This window comes from Heloderma suspectum, chromosome 3 (assembly GCF_057233095.1).
Source record: "Heloderma suspectum isolate Gila_16-S chromosome 3, 16-S_ref, whole genome shotgun sequence".
NCBI lineage: Eukaryota > Metazoa > Chordata > Lepidosauria > Squamata > Helodermatidae > Heloderma > Heloderma suspectum.
In genome coordinates this window covers 329,160,394-329,178,849 of record NC_139460.1, presented here as the reverse complement: position 1 = coordinate 329,178,849, position 18,456 = coordinate 329,160,394, and the positions used below count along the sequence as shown (strand labels likewise).

At 46.8% G+C, this 18,456-nt stretch overlaps 1 protein-coding gene across 1 annotated transcript; it reads right to left on the bottom strand.

Moving 5' to 3' along the window:
• Positions 1-2,334: 2,334 nt before the first annotated feature.
• Positions 2,335-16,393, bottom strand: LOC146351801 (MAM domain-containing protein 2-like). The gene is made up of 6 exons (XM_084845730.1): positions 16,335-16,393; positions 15,544-15,594; positions 12,487-12,539; positions 12,245-12,394; positions 4,490-4,752; positions 2,335-2,424 (listed from the first exon to the last, which is right to left on the bottom strand). The coding sequence occupies exons 1-6, from the start codon at positions 16,391-16,393 to the stop codon at positions 2,335-2,337; spliced, it is 666 nt and encodes a 221-aa protein (XP_084701856.1).
• Positions 16,394-18,456: the final 2,063 nt, after the last annotated feature.

Below are 18,456 nucleotides of genomic sequence, written 5' to 3'. Positions count from 1 at the left end.
GCCCAGTAGCAGTAGATGGGCACCCAGCATCCTCACTTCAGCTCTGAGTTATGCACACTTAAGTCCCATTGATGCAGTGGGGCTTGTGTCAAAACATGCAGGTTTATAGCCCAAGTATTTAGAAACCTGCAGTTAGTGTTATTCATAGCCAGCAAACTCAGGGCCCTAAAATTGGACCCAGGCTAAGCTACAGAGTTGCTCCTCTTCTGGACCAAGCAATCCATCACCAGGAAACCCGGGTCTGCCCTCAGAATGCATCATGCAGTCACTTGCTTGGGTGTTTTTTTTTAAAACACAATTTCTTCCCTTGCACTGATGTGAAATGCTAATTTGAAGATGTTAGACACATGGTTTTGCAAGAATGTTGCTCTTCCCCATCCCCCCAAGTTTTGGGAAGGAAATATGCAAATTTCTCTCCATAGGACTCTTTATGCAGCTGTCCTGCCTGCCTCTCTGTCTATGGCAGTGGCAATTGCTGCGGTCTAATAGGAATGGCTGGAGCTGCGCGCTCACTTTCAGGTATGGGAAAGAGCTTCAACTGGGCTGGGAGGGCAAAGTCCATCTAATGCAATGTCAAGTACTAAATGCTGACTTCAGTATTTTCCTGCTGCACCAATAAAGGATTTAAATGTCAGGCATCACTTTGACTCCGCGTGTGCAGATTGTCCTTCCCCAAATACAGTATATGTGATTAAAAAAAATAATCTCTGTATAAAACATGCTTTATTATCCCCATGGTGGACTTTGCTTCTGAGTGCACAAATCTGTTCATCTTCCTGTTTAAATGCTGTGAATGGGTTGGGAAACGAGTAGGGTGTGTATGGCTCATGGGGGACGGGAGGTGTGGGGAATGAGGTACTAGGCCCCAGATTCAGTCTACAACGTTGCCCAAGTCAGAGAAAAGGGGAATTCCAGGAGCCAACAGAGATTTGGGGTGTGGTGCCATTAATATGGTGTTGACACCCAACTCTCTCTCTCTCCACCAGATTTCAGGGAGTGATGGGCTGGAGGTGGGCTAGCAAAGTGAAACTTAACCCAAAGGAGACAAGATGCTTTTGGTCAGCCTGCCTCAACCTGGTGCCCTCCAAATGTGTTGAACTAAACCTCCCATAATCCCACAGCGAGCTATGCCCAATTCAAAGTGCTGGTGATCTCCTTTAATGCACTAAATTGTTTGGGATGGAAATTTACTGCCTGCTTTTGCATCATTCTGCCTACCTATCAAGATCTTTGGAGGTGATTCTGTTCCACGTTCCACCACTGTCTGAAGTACAGCTAACAAGTCCATGGGGCAGGGCTTTCTCAGTTGTGTAACCCAGACTCTGCAAGTCCCTCTTTTGGGAGGCCCATCTGGCCCCTTCACTCTTAACTTCTGTGGAGCTGGTAAATACTGTTTTGTTTAGATGGGCCTGTAATATTGGATAAATTTGTCCCTGATTTGCTGCATTTCGTTTGCTGTGACCATTTGTATTACTACCTGTATTTTTGCACTGTTCATCAGTCATTAGTGGTATTCATTGTTGTCTTCATTTATTTTAATAAGGTTCCATGCCTATTTGAAGGGCCTGTAGCAGCCATATCGAGGGTCAGACTAAGTAGCCTCATGCTTCATGTTCTTGCTGAGCTCTTTCTCCCTTGAATATATTGTTGTAAGATGACAAGACACAGGAATCTCTTATCTTGTCAGCAAGGCTAAGGTTAAGTCAAATTGCATATCATGTTCCTGTTCTTTGCTTATTGCATACCATGTTCTCTTCTGTTCTCTGCTTATCATGGCTACCCTACAACCCAGTTCTTGTATTATAAACAATGGTGCTAGGAGAAGAAATGTTAAGGACTGCAACCCCACATGGGAGGGAGAGGAGGAGCCGTTTCCTATGTGTCACAATATCTATAAAAACAATGTGCTGATGTAAATCAGGGCTTCTGGCTCTTTGGAAGTGATTCCAGCCTTAAGCCCGCGCGTTAAATAAAGAAACTCTTTTTCCTTCACTCCGTGGTCTCTCTGACTCTGAGTTCTGCAACAGGCCCATTGGGTCGAAAAGAGTCCTATAGATTTTTTTGATATATCAACAAGCGTGCGGTCTAACGAATGACTTTGAGTCAGATTCCACCACCCCACACAGTCCTTTGCTGTCTCCAAACTGACAGTCAGTGAAACCCCTTTTAAGCACTGAAAGGTGCTCTCGTCTCTCTCTAACGTGTCCCAACTGAGTGTATAGGTCTCCTGTTTTAAGCCTAGTAAAATCTTCTGTAAGTAGGGGTGACTCCTTCATGCAAGGCAAATATCATGACAGAACTCCTATTCTGGTTGCTACTGAAAAGCTGAAGTGGTCACTTACTGCAAGGCCCACTCCTGACCGCCACATTGTCCACCGCTGTGTCACCATATTCCGTCAGCCCTCGGATAGCATCAAATGCCACCTGGTGAGGAGTTAAAGCAACATAGGAAGCTGCCTTCTACTGAGCCAGACCTTTGGTAAATGTAGCCCAGCACGGTCAGCACTGACTGGCAGCCATGGTTCTCCAGGGCTTCAGGCAGGACTCTTTCCTAGCCCTACCTGGAGATGCCAGGGATTGAACCTGGGACCTTCTGCCCTGAAAGCATGTGCTCTACCACAGAGCTATGGCCCTTCCCTAAAGGCCATGCTGGCTGGGGATAATAGGAGTTGCAGTCCAACAGATCTGGAGGGCACCAGGTTGAGGAAGGCTAGCTTACAGCCTCTCCTCCATGAATTTGTGCAATCCCCTTTCAAAGCCCTTCAAGACAAAACCATCACCACCTTTCATGGCAGTGAATTCCATGCACTGATTCTGCATCATATGAAAAAGAATGTTCTTTGATCTGTGCTGAATCTACTGCCAATCAGTCTCATTGGGTGAAACCAATGTGTTGTAGGGAAGGGAGAAAACCTGTAATCTACTTACTTTCTTCATGCCGTGCATAACTGTATACCCTTCCATCATCCCCTCCCTCCCACAAAGTCACCATAGTGCAGCTAGAACATGCCATTTGTGGCCTGTAGCCCAAGGAGTCAGCCAAATGTGAGCTTTTCCCCATGACTGACCAAGGTGGGCATTGGATCAGTCATGGAAAGTTTGCCCCAGCTTTCTCTGGAAAGCTGCCAGCGTGTTTTGTGGCAGAACAGATTTCAAGGATCAGCCATTTCTTGACTCCATTATTCCAATGGCCTATAATCAGGGCATTTGCGCATGTGAGGCTTTGCCTTCCATTGGGTATGTAATAGGACTGTCAAATCTCCATTAGCCAGACAGCTCATTTGCATTAAAGGTGCCACCCCTTCTCCTCTTCCTCTTTCACATTAACAACCATCAGACATTCCCTTTCAATAGGCTCAAAGGCAATTCAAGACTGTTGTATGAAAATGTTCTCTATGTTTTAAAAACAAACACCCCAAACACAAGATAAGGCCAGCCTAAGACATTTTGCTGCCTTGAGGTGAAGGACAAGATGGGACCCTCCTCTGTTCCATGTACAAGAGATGAGCAAACCAGTAGTCGAATCTCACTTCAACCCTGGCAAAGAGGCAGCACCCTCCACTGCACCTGTGGCAGCAGGCTAGCATAGGGGGTGCAGGGCAGGCCCTGGGCACCCACAGATCAGTGCACTCCCTGTCCCTCAGCGTCGGCTGCCTGAAGTGGCTGCCTCGCTCTGCCTCATTCGAGAGGCCCAGCCTTGACACTAGATAGGGAGAGAAGTGGTCTTTGTTTCAGCGGGGCACGTGATATGTTTGTGCCCAGGGAATGGTGCCCCAACTATGGAACACCAAGGAGTCCCACCAAATCGTATTCTGTCTTCTCAGGCAGTTGTAGTTGGTGTAGGAATTAATTATGTTGCCGCAGCTTCTATTGCAATTTTATTGTTTTGTTTTTAGATGCATGGTATAGAAAAGAGAAGTCTCTCTCTCTCTCTCTCTCTCTCTCTCTCTCATCATAGTAGAACCCAGGGTCAAGTCCCATGAAGCTCGCTAATGGGAGATTCAGGACAGATAAAGGGAAGTACTTCTTTACATAGCGCATAAACTATGGAATTTGCTACCATGAGATATAGCGATGGTCTCCAACCTGGTTGGTTGTAAAAGGGGATTAGACAAATTCATGTAGGATAGAACTATCAATGGTTACTAGTCGTGATGGCTATATGCTTCCTCCAGGATCAGTTTCTGGGAAACAACAGCAGGAGCAGGCCTTGAGCCCCGTGCTCTGCTTCTGGGCTTCCCATTGGGGCATCTAGTTTACCACTGCAGGAAATAGGCTGCCTGCCTAGAGAGGCCTTTGGCAGAGCTCTTCTGATGTTCTTAGATTTCTCTCCCCACCCCAACTGATTTTCTACATCACTATAGAAAAAGTCAATTAAGATATTTCATAAATAAATAAATAAAGCCACCATCTGCCATCCTTCTAGGCTTCTCAGTGTTGGCTGCACACCCCAATCTTGTAAGGTATAGAGTGCTTCTATATATGTTACCTTGATGCTGCTCTCCGTTGCAACATATACCGATGTGAATCCGTACAACCAAGCTGAGCTCTGGCTTCCCCTTCGACTCCACATCATAGATTCCTCAGCCCCAGCCAAGATAATGATTTTCAGCTCATTGAAATCCTCTGAGCCAAACATGTGATACCAGAAATCTATGCATATTTCCCCAGAGACGACAAGCTCTGGGCTCTCGAGTCGGTTGGTGTCAAGTGGAATCAGGTTGCTAGCTTCTTGGTAGATGAAATGGCCTCCTGCAAGAGGACAAAGAAAGAAACCACAAAAGCCCATGAACTGCCCTGTGTGGACTAGTCTGGAGCGCTGGCTTGGAAGTGAAGTGTGGCCATTTTGGGGGTGGAACAGTGAAAAGTAACATCCTAGCAAGCACAATCAAATATGGTGAAGGAAACAAAAATGGGAAAGTTCCACTGAGGGATGCTATGAATAGCAACTGTAGCAGAATTGATCCTAACAAAGTGAACGTTATCCTGTTGAACTGAGAGGGCCAGGTTCTAACTTATGAGGCCAACGTTTAAGTGGAGCCCCTAATATATTATGGAGAGTAGAGGCTTCCCAACTTATTATTAAAGGGAAGGCTGGAATTCATTTACTGTTTGGGACATCCTTATGCTGCAGAAGTATACTGGTGTTTTATCAGTTTAAGTGTTGTGGCTTCTCCCAAAGAATCCTGGGAAATGTTGCATGGTGAGGGTGTAGAAGAGCCTCCATTACATAACTACAATTCTCTCTGGCTTGCTTGTGGAGAGAATTGTAGTGGCTTCTTACAAACCAGCTTTTCTGTGGTATAGACATACTCTTGTGTGGAAGTTATACTAAACTCTAACGCAGTATTAACCTCTAACCACAAAGGTCTTGTATACTATCTCAGCCTAGTAAGAACACAACAACAGACAATATACACAAGAGAACATATATCTAAAACAACTTCAACGAAGCAATCTCAAGCAAACAACCATAACCCATAAGACAATCCAGGATTGATTAAAACTCATCATATGCTGCCAAATGCCTGGAAGAAGAGAAAGGTCTTAACCTGGCGCTGAAAAGATAGCAGTGTTGGTGCCAGGCGTGCCTTGTCAGAGAGATAACTCCATTAGTGGGGGGCCAAAACTGAGAAGGCCCTTGCTCTTGTTGCTGCCTTCCTAGCCTCCCTCGGAATAGGCAGCCAGAGGAGGACCTTAGATGTTGAGCGTTGTTGTTGTTCAGTTGTTAAGTCGTGTCTGACTTTTCGTGACCCCATGGACCATAGCACGCCAGGCCTTCCTGTCCTGCGCACTCTCCCGGAGTGTGCTCAGGTTCATATTCATTGCATCGGTGATGCTATCTAGCCATCTCATCCTCTGCTGTCCCCTTCTCCTTTTGCCTTCAGTCTTTCCCAGCATCAGGGTCTTTTCCAGAGAGTTTTCTCTTCGCATTAAGTGGCCAAAATATTTGAGCTTCAGCTTCAGTATCTGTCCTTCCAATGAGCACTCAGGGTTGATTTCCTTTAGGATGGACTGATTTGACCTCCTTGCAGTCCAAGGGACTCGTAAGAGTCTTCTCCAGCACCACAGTTCGAAAGCATCAATTCTTCGGCGCTCAGCCTTCTTTATAGTCCAGCTCTCACAGCCATACATTACTACTGGGAAAACCATAGCTTTGATTAGACGGACCTTTGTTGGCAAGGTGATGTCTCTGCTTCTTACTATGCTGTCTAGGTGTGCCATAGCTTTCCTCCCAAGGAGCAAGCGTCTTTTAATTTCATGGCTACAGTCACCGTCTGCGGTGATCTTGGAGCCCAAGAAAGTAAAATCTGTCACTGCTTCCATTTCTTCCCCTTCTATATGCCAGGAAGTGATGGGGCCAGATGCCATGATCTTCGTTTTTTTAATGTTGAGTTTCAAACCAGCTTTTGCACTCTCCACTTTCACCCTCAACAAGAGGCTCTTTAGATCCTCTTCACTTTCTGCCATTAGGGTGGTATCGTCTGCATATCGGAGGTTGTTGATAATTCTCCCGGCAATCTTAATTCCGACCTCTGATTCATCCAACCTGGCATGGGTTTCTCATGATGGCATCCCTGGGAAAATTCTGGAGCAGATCATAAAGCAATCCATCTGGAAGCACCTTGACAACAATGCCGTGATTACTCGAAGCCAACATGGATTTGTCAAAAACAAGTCCTGCCAGACAAATCTGATCTCATTTTTTGATCAAGTCACCTCCCTTGTAGACCGTGGGAATGCTGTAGACATCATATACCTCAACTTCAGCAAAGCTTTTGACAAAGTGCCCCATGATATCCTGATGAGCAAACTAGCTCGAAGTGGGCTAGATGAAACAACGATCCGGTGGATCCACAGTTGGCTACAGAATCGGACTCAAAGAGTGCTTATCAATGGGACCTTCTCAAGCTGGGGAGAGGTAACGAGTGGGGTACCGCAGGGCTCAGTCCTGGGCCCAGTGCTCTTCAACATTTTTATTAATGACTTGGAGGAGGAGGTGCAGGGAATGCTGATCAAATTTGCAGATGACACAACATTGGGAGGGATAGCTAATACTTTGGAAGACAGAAACAAAATTCAAAGTGATCTGGATAGACTGGAGTGCTGGGCAGAAAACAACAGAATGGCATTTAATAGGGACAAATGCCAAGTTCTGCACCTAGGAAAAAGAAACCAAATGCACAGTTACAAGATGGGGGATACGTGGCTCAACCACACTACGAGCGAGAAGGATCTTGGAATTGTCGTCGATCACAAGCTGAATATGAGCCAACAATGTGATGTGGCTGCAAAAAAGGCAAATGCTATTTTGGGCTGCATTAATAGAAGCATCGCTTCCAAATCCCGGGAAGTACTAGTTCCCCTCTACTCAGCACTGGTTAGGCCTCATCTGGAGTACTGTGTCCAGTTCTGGGCACCACACTTTAAGAAGGATGCAGACAAGCTGGAGAGGGTTCAAAGGAGGGCAACAAAGATGATCAGGGCACTGGAAACAAAGCCCTATGAAGAGAGACTGAAAGAACTGGGCATGTTTAGCCTTGAGAAGAGAAGACTGAGGGGAGATATGATAGCACTCTTCAAGTACTTGAAAGGTTGTCACAGAGAAGAAGGCCAGGATCTCTTCTTGATCATCCCAGAGTGCAGGACACGGAATAATGGGCTCAAGTTACAGGAGGCCAGATTCCGGCTGAACATCAGGAAAAACTTCCTGAGTGTCAGAGCAATACGGCAATGGAACCAATTACCTGGGGAGGTGGTGGGCTCTCCCACACTGGAGGCCTTTAAGACGAGGCTGGACAGCCATTTGTCAGGGATGCTCTGACTTGGATTCCTGCATTGAGCAGGGGGTTGGACTCGATGGCCTTGTAGGCCCCTTCCAACCCTACTATTCTATGATTCTATGATTCTATGATGTACTCTGCATACAAATTAAATAAGCAGGGCGACAATATACAGCCTTGTCATACTCCTTTCCCAATTTTGAACCAATCGGTTGTTCCATGTCCGGTTCTTACTGTTGCTTCTTGACCCTCATACAGGTTTCTCAGGAGACAGGTAAGGTGGTCTGGTACTCCCACCTCTTTCAGAATTTCCCACAGTTTGTTGTGATCCACACAATCAAAGGCTTTAGCGTAGTCAATGAAGCAGAAATAGACATTGTTCTGGAATTCTCTTGCTTTCTCCATGATCCAGTGAATGTTGGTGATTTGATCTCTAGTTCCTCTGCCTCTTCGAAACCCCACTTGTACTTCCAGTAGTTCTCGGTTCACATGCTGCTGAAGCCTAGCTTGTAGGATTTTGAGCATCACCTTGCTGGCATGTGAAATGAGCGCAAATGTGCGGTAGTTTGAACACTCTTTGGCGTTGCCCTTCTTTGGAATTGGAATGTAAACTGACCTTTTCCAGTCTTGTGGCCACTGTTGAGTGTTCCAAATTTGTTGGCATATTGAGTGCAGCACTTTAACAGCATCATCTTTTAGGATTTTAAATAGCTCAGCTGGAATACTGTCATCTCCGCTAGCTTTGTTGTTACTAATGCTTCCTAAGGCCCACTTGACTTCACTCTCTAGGATGTCTGGCTCAAGTTCAGTGACCACACCAGCATGGCTATCAGGGACATTCAGATCTTTCCTGTATAGTTCTTCTGTGTATTCTTGCCACCTCTTCTTAATCTCATCTGCTTCTGTTAGGTCCCTGCCTTCTTTGTCCTTTATCATGCCCATCTTTGCACAAAACGTTCCCTTGAGATCTCCGATTTTCTTGAAAAGATCTCTAGTCTTTCCCATTCTATTGTTTTCCTTGATTTCTTTGCATTGTTCATTTAAGAAGGCCTTCTTGTCTCTCCTTGCTATTTTCTGGAACTCTGCATTCATTTGGATATATCTTCCCCTTTCTCCCTTGCTTTTCGCTTCCCTTCTTTCCTCAGCTCCTTGTAAAGCCTCATCAGACAGCCACTTCGCTTTCTTGCATTTCCTTTTCTTTGGGATGGATTGAGTTGCTGCCTCCTGAACACTGTTACGGACCTCCGTCCATAGTTCCTCAGGCACTCTGTCTATCAGGTCTAATCCCTGAAATCTATTCCTCACCTCCACTGTATATTCATAAGGGATATGATTTAGGTCATACCTGAATGGTTTAGTGGTTTTCCCTACGTTCTTCAATTTAAGCTGAAATTTTGCAATTTTTTTGGTGTTAGTTCTAGAAGGTGTGGTAGGTCTTCATAGAACCGATCAACCTCCGCTTCCTCGGCCTCAGTGGTTGGGGCATAGACTTGAATTACTGTGATGTTGAATGGTTTGCCTTCGATTTGTACTGAGATCATTCTATCGTTTTTGAGATTGTACCCCAGTACTGCTTTCCCCACCCTTTTGTTGACTATGAGTGCTACTCCATTTCTTCTAAGGGATTCTTTCCCACAGTAGTAGATATGATGGTCACCTGAATTAAATTTGCCCATGCCTGTCCATTTTAGTTCGCTGATTCCCAAGATGTCGATGTTCAGTCTTGCCATCTCATGTTTGACCACCTCCAGCTTACCTTGATTCATTGATCTTACGTTCCAGGTTCCTAAACAATATTGTTCTTTACAGCATTGGATTTTCTTTTCACCACCAGACACATCCACAGCTGAGTGTCCTTTTGGCTTTGGCCCAGCCACTTCACTCTTTCTGGAGCTACTTGGAAATACCCTCTGCTCTTCCCCAGTAGTATATTGGACACCTTCCGACCTGAGGGGTTCATCTTCTGGCGTCATATCTTTTAGCCTTGTGATAGGTTCCATGGGGTTTTCTTGGCAAAAATACTGGACTGGGTTGCCATTTCCTTCTCCAGTAGACCACATTTTGTCAGAACTCTCTGCCATGACCTGTCCGTCTTGGGTGGCCCTGCACGGCATAGCTTATGGCTTCACTGAGTTATGCAAGCCCCTTTGCCACAACAAGGCAGTGATCCATGAATCAAACCATGATGAGCATAGCGTTGTGTAATTGCGGCTTACCTTACAGATATGTTGTGGGGTAAGCAATATGAAAGATTGCGAAGTATTTTGCACATGAATGCAATATACCTTGTTGTTCTTTATGCAGTACTGTTAATTTGCAAGGGATTACACTATTTATTACACTATTTATGCGGGATGAATGTACATCCCTGTGAGGTACAATATCGTGTCTCCCATTTTAGAGATGAGGAACTGAGAGAAAGTGACATGTCCAAGGACATCCAGTGATCTTTGTGGCTACATATGATTTTGAACTTGTAAATCCCAGATTCAAGGCAAACTTGCCCTCCTCAGGACCCCGGTTGTGAATTATTACATCATTAATAAAATATGTGAGTCACACATGAACCAAATGAACCTGGGTGGCTAGGTGTCCTACTTTACAGAGAACAGTCCTCTGTTTCAAGGTGACCTCTGTTTCAAGGCCTGTCCAATCCAGGTCCCGTTCAAAGATAAAGAACCAAAATAAGAAGCATACCGAGGTGCTTTGGAATTGTCCATCAACAGGTAGCACCTGGACAGCAGACTGAGCAGTCACAATCTGGCCCGCTGGGGTGAGATGTGTTGGATTTCTAGTTAAATTTCTAGTGCTTATTTCTAAATTTGCCTCTATACAGATACAACTGTATGCACATCTGTGCTTTCTTTTGTCCACTTCTTTTTGGCACTGAGTAGGTGGTTACCCTAAGACCAAACAATGGGATTTTCTCTTGCTGTAGTGGTCCATGTTTCTGTCTGCCTGTGCATGTGTCTGTTTTCTGCTCCTGAACAGCTCCATTGTCCCAGCAGGGTGAGAGCTAGGTAGGTATCATTGGGAACATGAGAGGGAGGGGAAGACAGTAGGATGTGTCTGTGGAATCTGCAACCCTTCACCTGGCAGAAGGACACCCAAATGACCCTTTCCTATAGCAACTGCAGCGGGAAAATAATTATTTCACCCAAAATGGCACTCAAAGCAGCTAACGATAAAATCCAGATCAAAAGCAAATCTTAATTGAAACATAACATAAAAACAAATAAACGGAAAACAGTTTAAAATACAGCAATGAAAGCAATAAAATACAGCGCCGACCAGTTAAAACCCCCTTCAGCAACCAACCAGCTCATAGCCCAAGACCTGCCTGAATGAGAGCGTCTTTGCCTGCCAGCAGAAGGCCAGCAGAGAGGGGCCCAATCGAGCTTCCCTCGGCAGCGTGCTCCAGAGCCTGGGAGCGCCGCCGACAAGCACGTCCCCGCCAAGCGTGCCTCCGGTGGTGGCGGGACCCAGAGAAGGGCCTCCCCAGCAGATGTTAAACCCAGGCGGGTTTGTACAGGAGAAGGTGGGCTTTCCGGGAGCCCGGTCCCCAGCCGTGCAGGGCTTTACAGGTCATGACCAGCCCTCTGACCTGTGCCCAGAATCAGACTATCTGAAAATCAGGCTGAGTATGCATCAGCAGCCGGGATCAATGACCTCCTTGCTCCCACACCTATGTGCGTGACTATAAAACTTCCGCTGCAGGTGGCGCGTGGGTGCTGTGTCCTTCCATGCTGCTCTTTCACAGGTTGTCTGGCAAACAACTGACCTGCACCTGAAGCCTGCATGGGTCCAGGTGGAGCAGAGCACAAGTGGGGGAGATGGGGAAAGGGAGCTGCTCAGAATCACCCTGTCAGCTGCTTTTCCCTCAGAACAGTAAAAGATACAGTGATTTGCATCTTTTCTCCCTTGAGGCAAAAACCGGTGGAATTTTTGGGGCAAAAACCTGGTGGAATTCTGAGTGGACAAATGGCTGGGAAGGAAGGATTAAATGGACTCTTCCTCCCCACACCCTCTGCCCCAGCTCCCTACAGCCCCAGCTAATCTTCTGCTCAACCTGAGGTCACCCACAGCTGCTTTACACAATAAAGGGAGGGGTGGGGGGACACAAAGATCACGGAATTCGGCCTAAGGTGTCACACTGCCCTACGGCCAGTCTCTGCAGCAATCCAGAAAGTGCTTGCCCTACAGCACCCACAACAGTTGGGCGGGAGCAAGGAATGCTCGGGAGCCCACAGGAAAGAATATATTAGGCAAATCATATGCACTGTGTGCATCTGACATCCCTCACTAATGGCAGAGGGCCACGGAGAAGCCCAGAGAGACTTGTGCAAATGCCATGAGCGGCGGAGAGGCTATCAAATAAAAACGAGAATGTTTCCATCTATATTCCTCCTGCTCCCAGTTTAGTGTGCATTTTGTTAGCTGTAATAAAAACAAGCACTTACTTCCATCAGGATAGTCACCATCTGGTCCCGTTCCAGGGGTAGGTGTGGCATGTTTGGTCCGAATCCAGGTTCCTTGGTGTGTGCCACAGGTTTGTGTCCAGTCGCAAAAGGGACGGGAGTTGTTGTTGAAGTCACACCGGGTGAGGTAGTCTGAAACACAGAGGCATCACAAGATGCGGGTGTGCTGGTCTATGGGCACCAGGGCAGGAGCAAGAGCCATTTGCCATGGGAAAGATGCCTACCTGTACCAGGAGCCCAGATTCCCAAACCAACAGCTGAATCTTTTTCTTCTACCCTGCTAAGGGAGATATAAGTGGATTAGGTGGTTTTTCTCTCAGTGCTATTTTCACTGTGATATAGGTCACATGTGCACACACACACTTCAGGAATTTCTAGACCATCCTTCATCACCTTGGATTTTAGGATGGTGTACAGTAATAAAAATATTACAACATACAATAAAAACACAACATAATAAAAATAACATCATAAAATAGAAACGACACAGCATCTTTCATAGAGGAATAAAACTGAGAGGCAACAAAACCATAATCTATAAAGACAGAGACAATCCATTTAAAATGCCTGGGCAAATACAAATGCCCTGAGCTGGCATCTAAAGGACTGTAAAATCAGTGCCAGTCGAACAGCCCTAGGGAGAGTGTTCCAAAGTCAGGGTGCCACCACAGAAAAGGCCTTCTCCACTGCTAGCATCTAATACCTACAGAGTGCTGGTTTAACACAATTTATGCCGTGATCAAAGCATGCTGGATGCTGTACAGACATCAGAAGGGGTATAGTCTCTTCCTAGGGCTCATACATTCAGCTTTGGATGGGCAGGATGGTGGTGGTAGCTGAAAAAATGGACAGCAGAGAGGAGATGAGGGAGAGCTGGGTGACATGGAAGTGCAGATGACATGAGCCTTGTGTGGTTCAGGAGGCATGTGGTGAGGAAGGTGTCTGGATGAGCAAAAAGAGAAAGGAGAAGTCTGTGGTTTGACAAGAAGGGGCTGGAACTGCAGAGGAGCCTGGAACGTCTGGGAAGCAGAAGGCAAGGAGACATTGCCAAAAGACCTGCCTTCTTGGGTCCCTGTCCTGGTCCATCTAGTCCAGCACTGGGCCTCATCCAGCAATGGCCAGCCAGGTGCTTCCGAAAAGCTCACAAGCACGACATGGAGGAGAAGTGACAGCAATGGCATTCATATGGAAGACAAAGGAAATTGGGAAGAGTGGAAGGAGATAGGAAAAATTAGGAAGTTAGTTAGGGTGGAGGGCTTGAACAGGGCAGGGACTGGGGTGGCTGATGCACAGAAAAGTGCAGAGACTTGAGATCTTTTCAGGGCCTTTTCTGCAGTGGCCCCACACCTCTGGAATGAGTTGCCATCAGGGGTCCACCAAGCCCCATCATTTCAGGCTTTTAGGAAAGCCCTGAAAACTTGCTGCTTTGCTTTGGCTATCCAAAGGGATGGACTCGATGTTGGTATAGGCCCCTTCCAACCCTACTATTCTATGCTTCTATGATCCCTGATTAGGTTTTGTTGGACTGAGTTTTAGCTGCAGTTGTATGTTGTAGGTTTTGTTTTATGCTGGTGTTTGTTGTTTTGTATTACTGCATCAGTTTTTATTATGCGAATGTTACCACTGCACACCGCCTTGGGTGGGGGTCCTGCCCTGGAAGGTGGCCAGGAAATATTTTAAATTAAAAAAATAAATAGAAAGAAATTCACAATTGCTAGCAAGTTGTTGAATGGGGATCGAGAGAGGTTTCCTTCAGTGCTCAGCTTTGATGTTTGGCCATTTTGGGATGGCCATTTTGAACCCACACATCCCATGCTTGTGCCATTTCAGAAATGTTCATTGTTATGTGATTTTAACATTTATAGAGGCCATATACTCCCTGCTATCCCATTTTGTTGCAGGAACACCAGTCTCTCCTCTTTAAAGAAAGTGGGGGAATACTTGTGAACATCTTCAAGGTGCATTCCCTGCTTCCTGGAGGGATTTCCCCACCATTCCATGCATTTTTAAAATGTTTAACCTTAAAAAAAATGCCTCTAGTGTATGCCACCCTTCAGCAGAGATGTGCTCATTTCTCCAATGTAAAAACAAGCTGGGCAAACAGCTGACCCCCTGCAACACGCATCTCCTTCGGCCGGACGATCCCTCAACCTTTGTGTGGGAACAGAACACCGCCACTAACCCTGGACTGGAGCTTGCAGTAGTACAGGGCAGGGGTCCCTAAGCTTTTGGGGTCAGCAGGCACATTTGGACTCTTGACAGAGCATTGTGGGTGCTCTCAAAAAATGGTTGCCATCTGTTGGGGCTTGCCCATTCATAAAATGGCTGTGAACTCTCCTTTCCCAGAAGACAAATTGGTGAGACTAAAGAAAAGCACCTTGCCCAAGAACGTAAGTGTAAGGCAGAGCTCTCAAACACAGAAGTTCATTTGCACCCAAAGAAAGATGGTGCTGGAGGGGAAAACTTCACTTGGTGGCATGCTAGCCTCCCAATTATTATTTTAAATCTTAATAAATCAAATTAAAATTTATCCTTTTCTTAAACTTCTCCCCCCTTTTTATTATTATTATTATTATTATTATTATCATCATCATCATCATTATGGGATTATTATTGTTACTATTCCTTGCTGGCTAAATCTTTAATGTTTATTAATACGCGTTAACTGAATGGTAATTTATGGCCAATGGAAATGGATTGTTTGCTTCTATTTCTGTGCTATAAGGCTATTTGGATATTTGGTTTGTTCTTACTGAAGTTTAATATAATTCTGTTTTTCTTTCTTTCACTTCCTTCTTTTGCTATCCTCCCTTTTTTCTTTTTCTTAGAATAATGTAATGTTGGAAACTGAAGATTCTGATTATATTGTTGGTAGTGTTTATTTCATTTATAAAAATAAAATAAAAATAGATTAAAAAGAAAGAAAGAAATCAAATTAAAATCAGGAGGAGCAGGGAGCCTGGTAGGCATTGAGAGAGGTGCCCACAGGCAGATTGGTACCCCCAGGGACCACGCTGGAGATCCCAGGTACAGTGTGAAGCAAAACCTTTCCCTGCAACTTCCTACCCTAGCAAACACCTACAGGAGAAAAGCTCTGGGAGGGGCAATCTGGAACAGGGAACTGGTGGCCAGGGTCAGGGTGATGCACCCTCCCCTCCCACCCACTTCCATACTTGAAAGCCCCCCGCCCCTGCAAAGCAGCCTGTAGTGTGCAGTTGTGTGGTCCACCCCCAGCACTGATCTAACACTTCTAGGCGTCCATAGCATTTTGCATGCTTCACATCAGCGACCCTGCAACCACGCTGAGTGTCGCGCCAGGAGTATCCTCTCCACTTCACAGAGCGGGGTGGGGGCTGAGGCTGAGAGAGGGTGGCCTGCTTAAGCCACCGGTCCTCATGCCACAGAGATGAATCAAACACGTGCAGTCCAGGGATCTACATGTTACTATTACCCAGGAGGCTGTAGCTACAGTCCTAAGCACAGTTTGCCAGAAGCAAGTTTCACTGAAATCAATCTTGCTACCAATAAATGTGTTTAAATTTGAGAACATCTTTCATTTAGGGCACCATTACCTATGCTGCTTACCTATGACAATCTGATACCTGCAACAATGAATCCAAAGTGTAAAGTAAATGGCTTGTTATTCGTATACAAGCAACTAAAGAAACAGTGCTGTTTTGAGCCCAAAGCTGTCTACTCAAACAGCACAACATGAAGCAGAGGGAAAGGGCTGACAGCACCATTTGGAATAATGGATAACTTTGCAAACAAATCAGCGAAAGGTATTCAAGTGTCAACATTTCAAAATGCACCCACTGGGTGCATCAGACATAGAACAGACAAGAAGAACTTCCTGTAGTTGTCAGTCAGACAAAGAGCTAACATCTCCATCTCTTCCAAGGCTGGTTAGAGAACTGGGGAGAAGAAGAGGATCCACCAACAAGACCTCATTGCAACAGGATGATTCCCAGTCCTTAACGCAACCAACATTCTGCTCTTGGAAGAATTGCAGAACTTGTGTTCATCATTAGCAGGATAGTTCACTAAGGAAGTTGGAGACCGCATTGCTTACCCTTTGATATCTGTCACTGAGAGACATAAGAAGACCGAAATAGTCTGGAGATACCGCATGGCCCCCATGCTGCACAGACACACTAAAGGCTTTTTCTGCTGCCTGCAGCATAATCTTAATCCATCGCCTTTGCTGGCCAGGAGTGGAATGAGAATGGCACAGGTGACTCAGGGACTATAAGAGTGATGGGGGGGGGGGTGGAGCTGAGGAAGCCATAAAAATCTGTCCACCCAGATGTGGATAAGCCGGGGAGGGGGGAAGGTGGTGGCCAGCTTTCATTTGAGAAGATATCTTCTTACTAGGAAGATTCTCCACAGTGAATGCAGATCAGGGATTTAAATGAGAGTGCAAACGGAGTGGTGTTCTAAATTAGGCCCTGTGTCCAGATTTTTAAGAAGAGAGAAAACCCTTCAAATGCTAGAAAGATGTATTTCAGGTCCAAGCATTTAGGGAAAAAATCCTTCATTAGGAGCACATTTTTAGTGAAAATTCTCAAACGCAAGGGACACTGGCATCCCTTGCATTTGAACACTGTTGCTAGAAATGGGCACACAGGGAAGGATTTTTCCCCGAAGCACTTCAGCCCCGGAGTAAATCTTATTTCTAGCACCTGGATCTCCCCCTTCTTTTTCCGCTTGGCCGTGATGGTGAGTTTTGCTGTGGTTTTCTAATCTGAAGAAGAAACAGGCAGAAGCCCCCCGAGCTCGTTGTTCCTCCCCGATCTGCGCTCTCGCGGAAGCCTCAGTCTGCACGGGCGGGGCTCCCCCGACACCGCACGCTGCAGAACCGACACCGCACCTCCCCCCCACCCCTTCCCCCGTATCTGAGTCTCCCCTTATCTTTCACTGATCTCGCTCCTCTCGTGCCGGTTCCCTTCTGGTCCGGAGGGAACTCGAGCGGAGCACGGGGGGGGGGCGGGGGGGCTTGATAGCTCGTGAGCTGCCATCTGAGCAAAAGCGGGACCAAGGGCGCCTAGCGCAGGAGGCGCCTCGGGCGATCCCGGCCCATGCAGAGAGCCCGCCAACCGCCGTGAAGGAGCCGCCTCAATCGCGGGACAAAAGCTCCGTGCCGGGAGAGCAGCGGCGCATCCGGGAGGGCGGGGCGGGGCCCTTCGTGGCAGCCGCAGCCGCGCCCCTGCGGGGATCCTGCAGCCTTGTAAGATATGCATCCTTCAACTGGGATCCAAAAACGGGACTGGGAACAAAGCCGAGAAGACTGAGGGGAGACAGGACAGCGCTTTTCCGGTCCTTGAACGGTTGTCCCAGAGGGGAAGGCCAGCATCTCTTCTCCATCATCCCAGACTGCAGGGCACGGAATCACGGGCTCAAGTTCCAGGCAGCCAGATTCCGGCTGAGCATCGGGAGAAACTTCCTGACTGTTAGAGCAATAGGACAATGGAACAGATTACCTGGGGAGGCGGTGGGCTCTCCCACACTGGAGGCCTTCAAAATGAGGCTGGGCAGCCACCTGTCAGGGATGCTCTGGCTTGGATTCCTGCATTGAGCAGGGGGTTGGACGCGATGGTCTTATACAGCAGTGTAGTGGCACATTCAGAAGGGCAGGGCCCCTTCGTGACAGCCACAGCCATGCCCCCTCGCAGCCACGCCCCTTCTAAGATCGTACAACCTTGTAGGATATGCATCCTTCAACTGGGATCCAAAAACAGGGCAGCTGAGAGGAAGGCAGGGGTATTCCCATTGGATGTCTGAGCAAAGACGCAGGGGTGTTAATCTTTTTCACCTATTCACTCCCTCACTCACTCACAAACGTTTTAGGTTTTCAAGATATGAGACTCTGTGGAAGCTTCACCCTCTCAACTCAGCCGTCATGGACAGATCCCTTCTCATTTAAACAGCCCCTCTGAACACTCCCTTAGCGCCCCAACATTACCCATTGGCTTTCCCGAAGCACCTTCATTGTATCTCCCCCCTCCCGCAACAGAAACGTCCACACACACACACCGACCTTCTTTCTCCTCTCCCCACAACTGATTTTTGCCCGTTTCCCTTCCCTCCACCGGGCCTTCTTTGCCCAGACACATGCCAACCTTCTACCAGAAAGTGTAGCTGACAGAGCAGGCTGCATTTGGCAATTCCGCTTGCTGCGGAAGTTAATCTTCAAG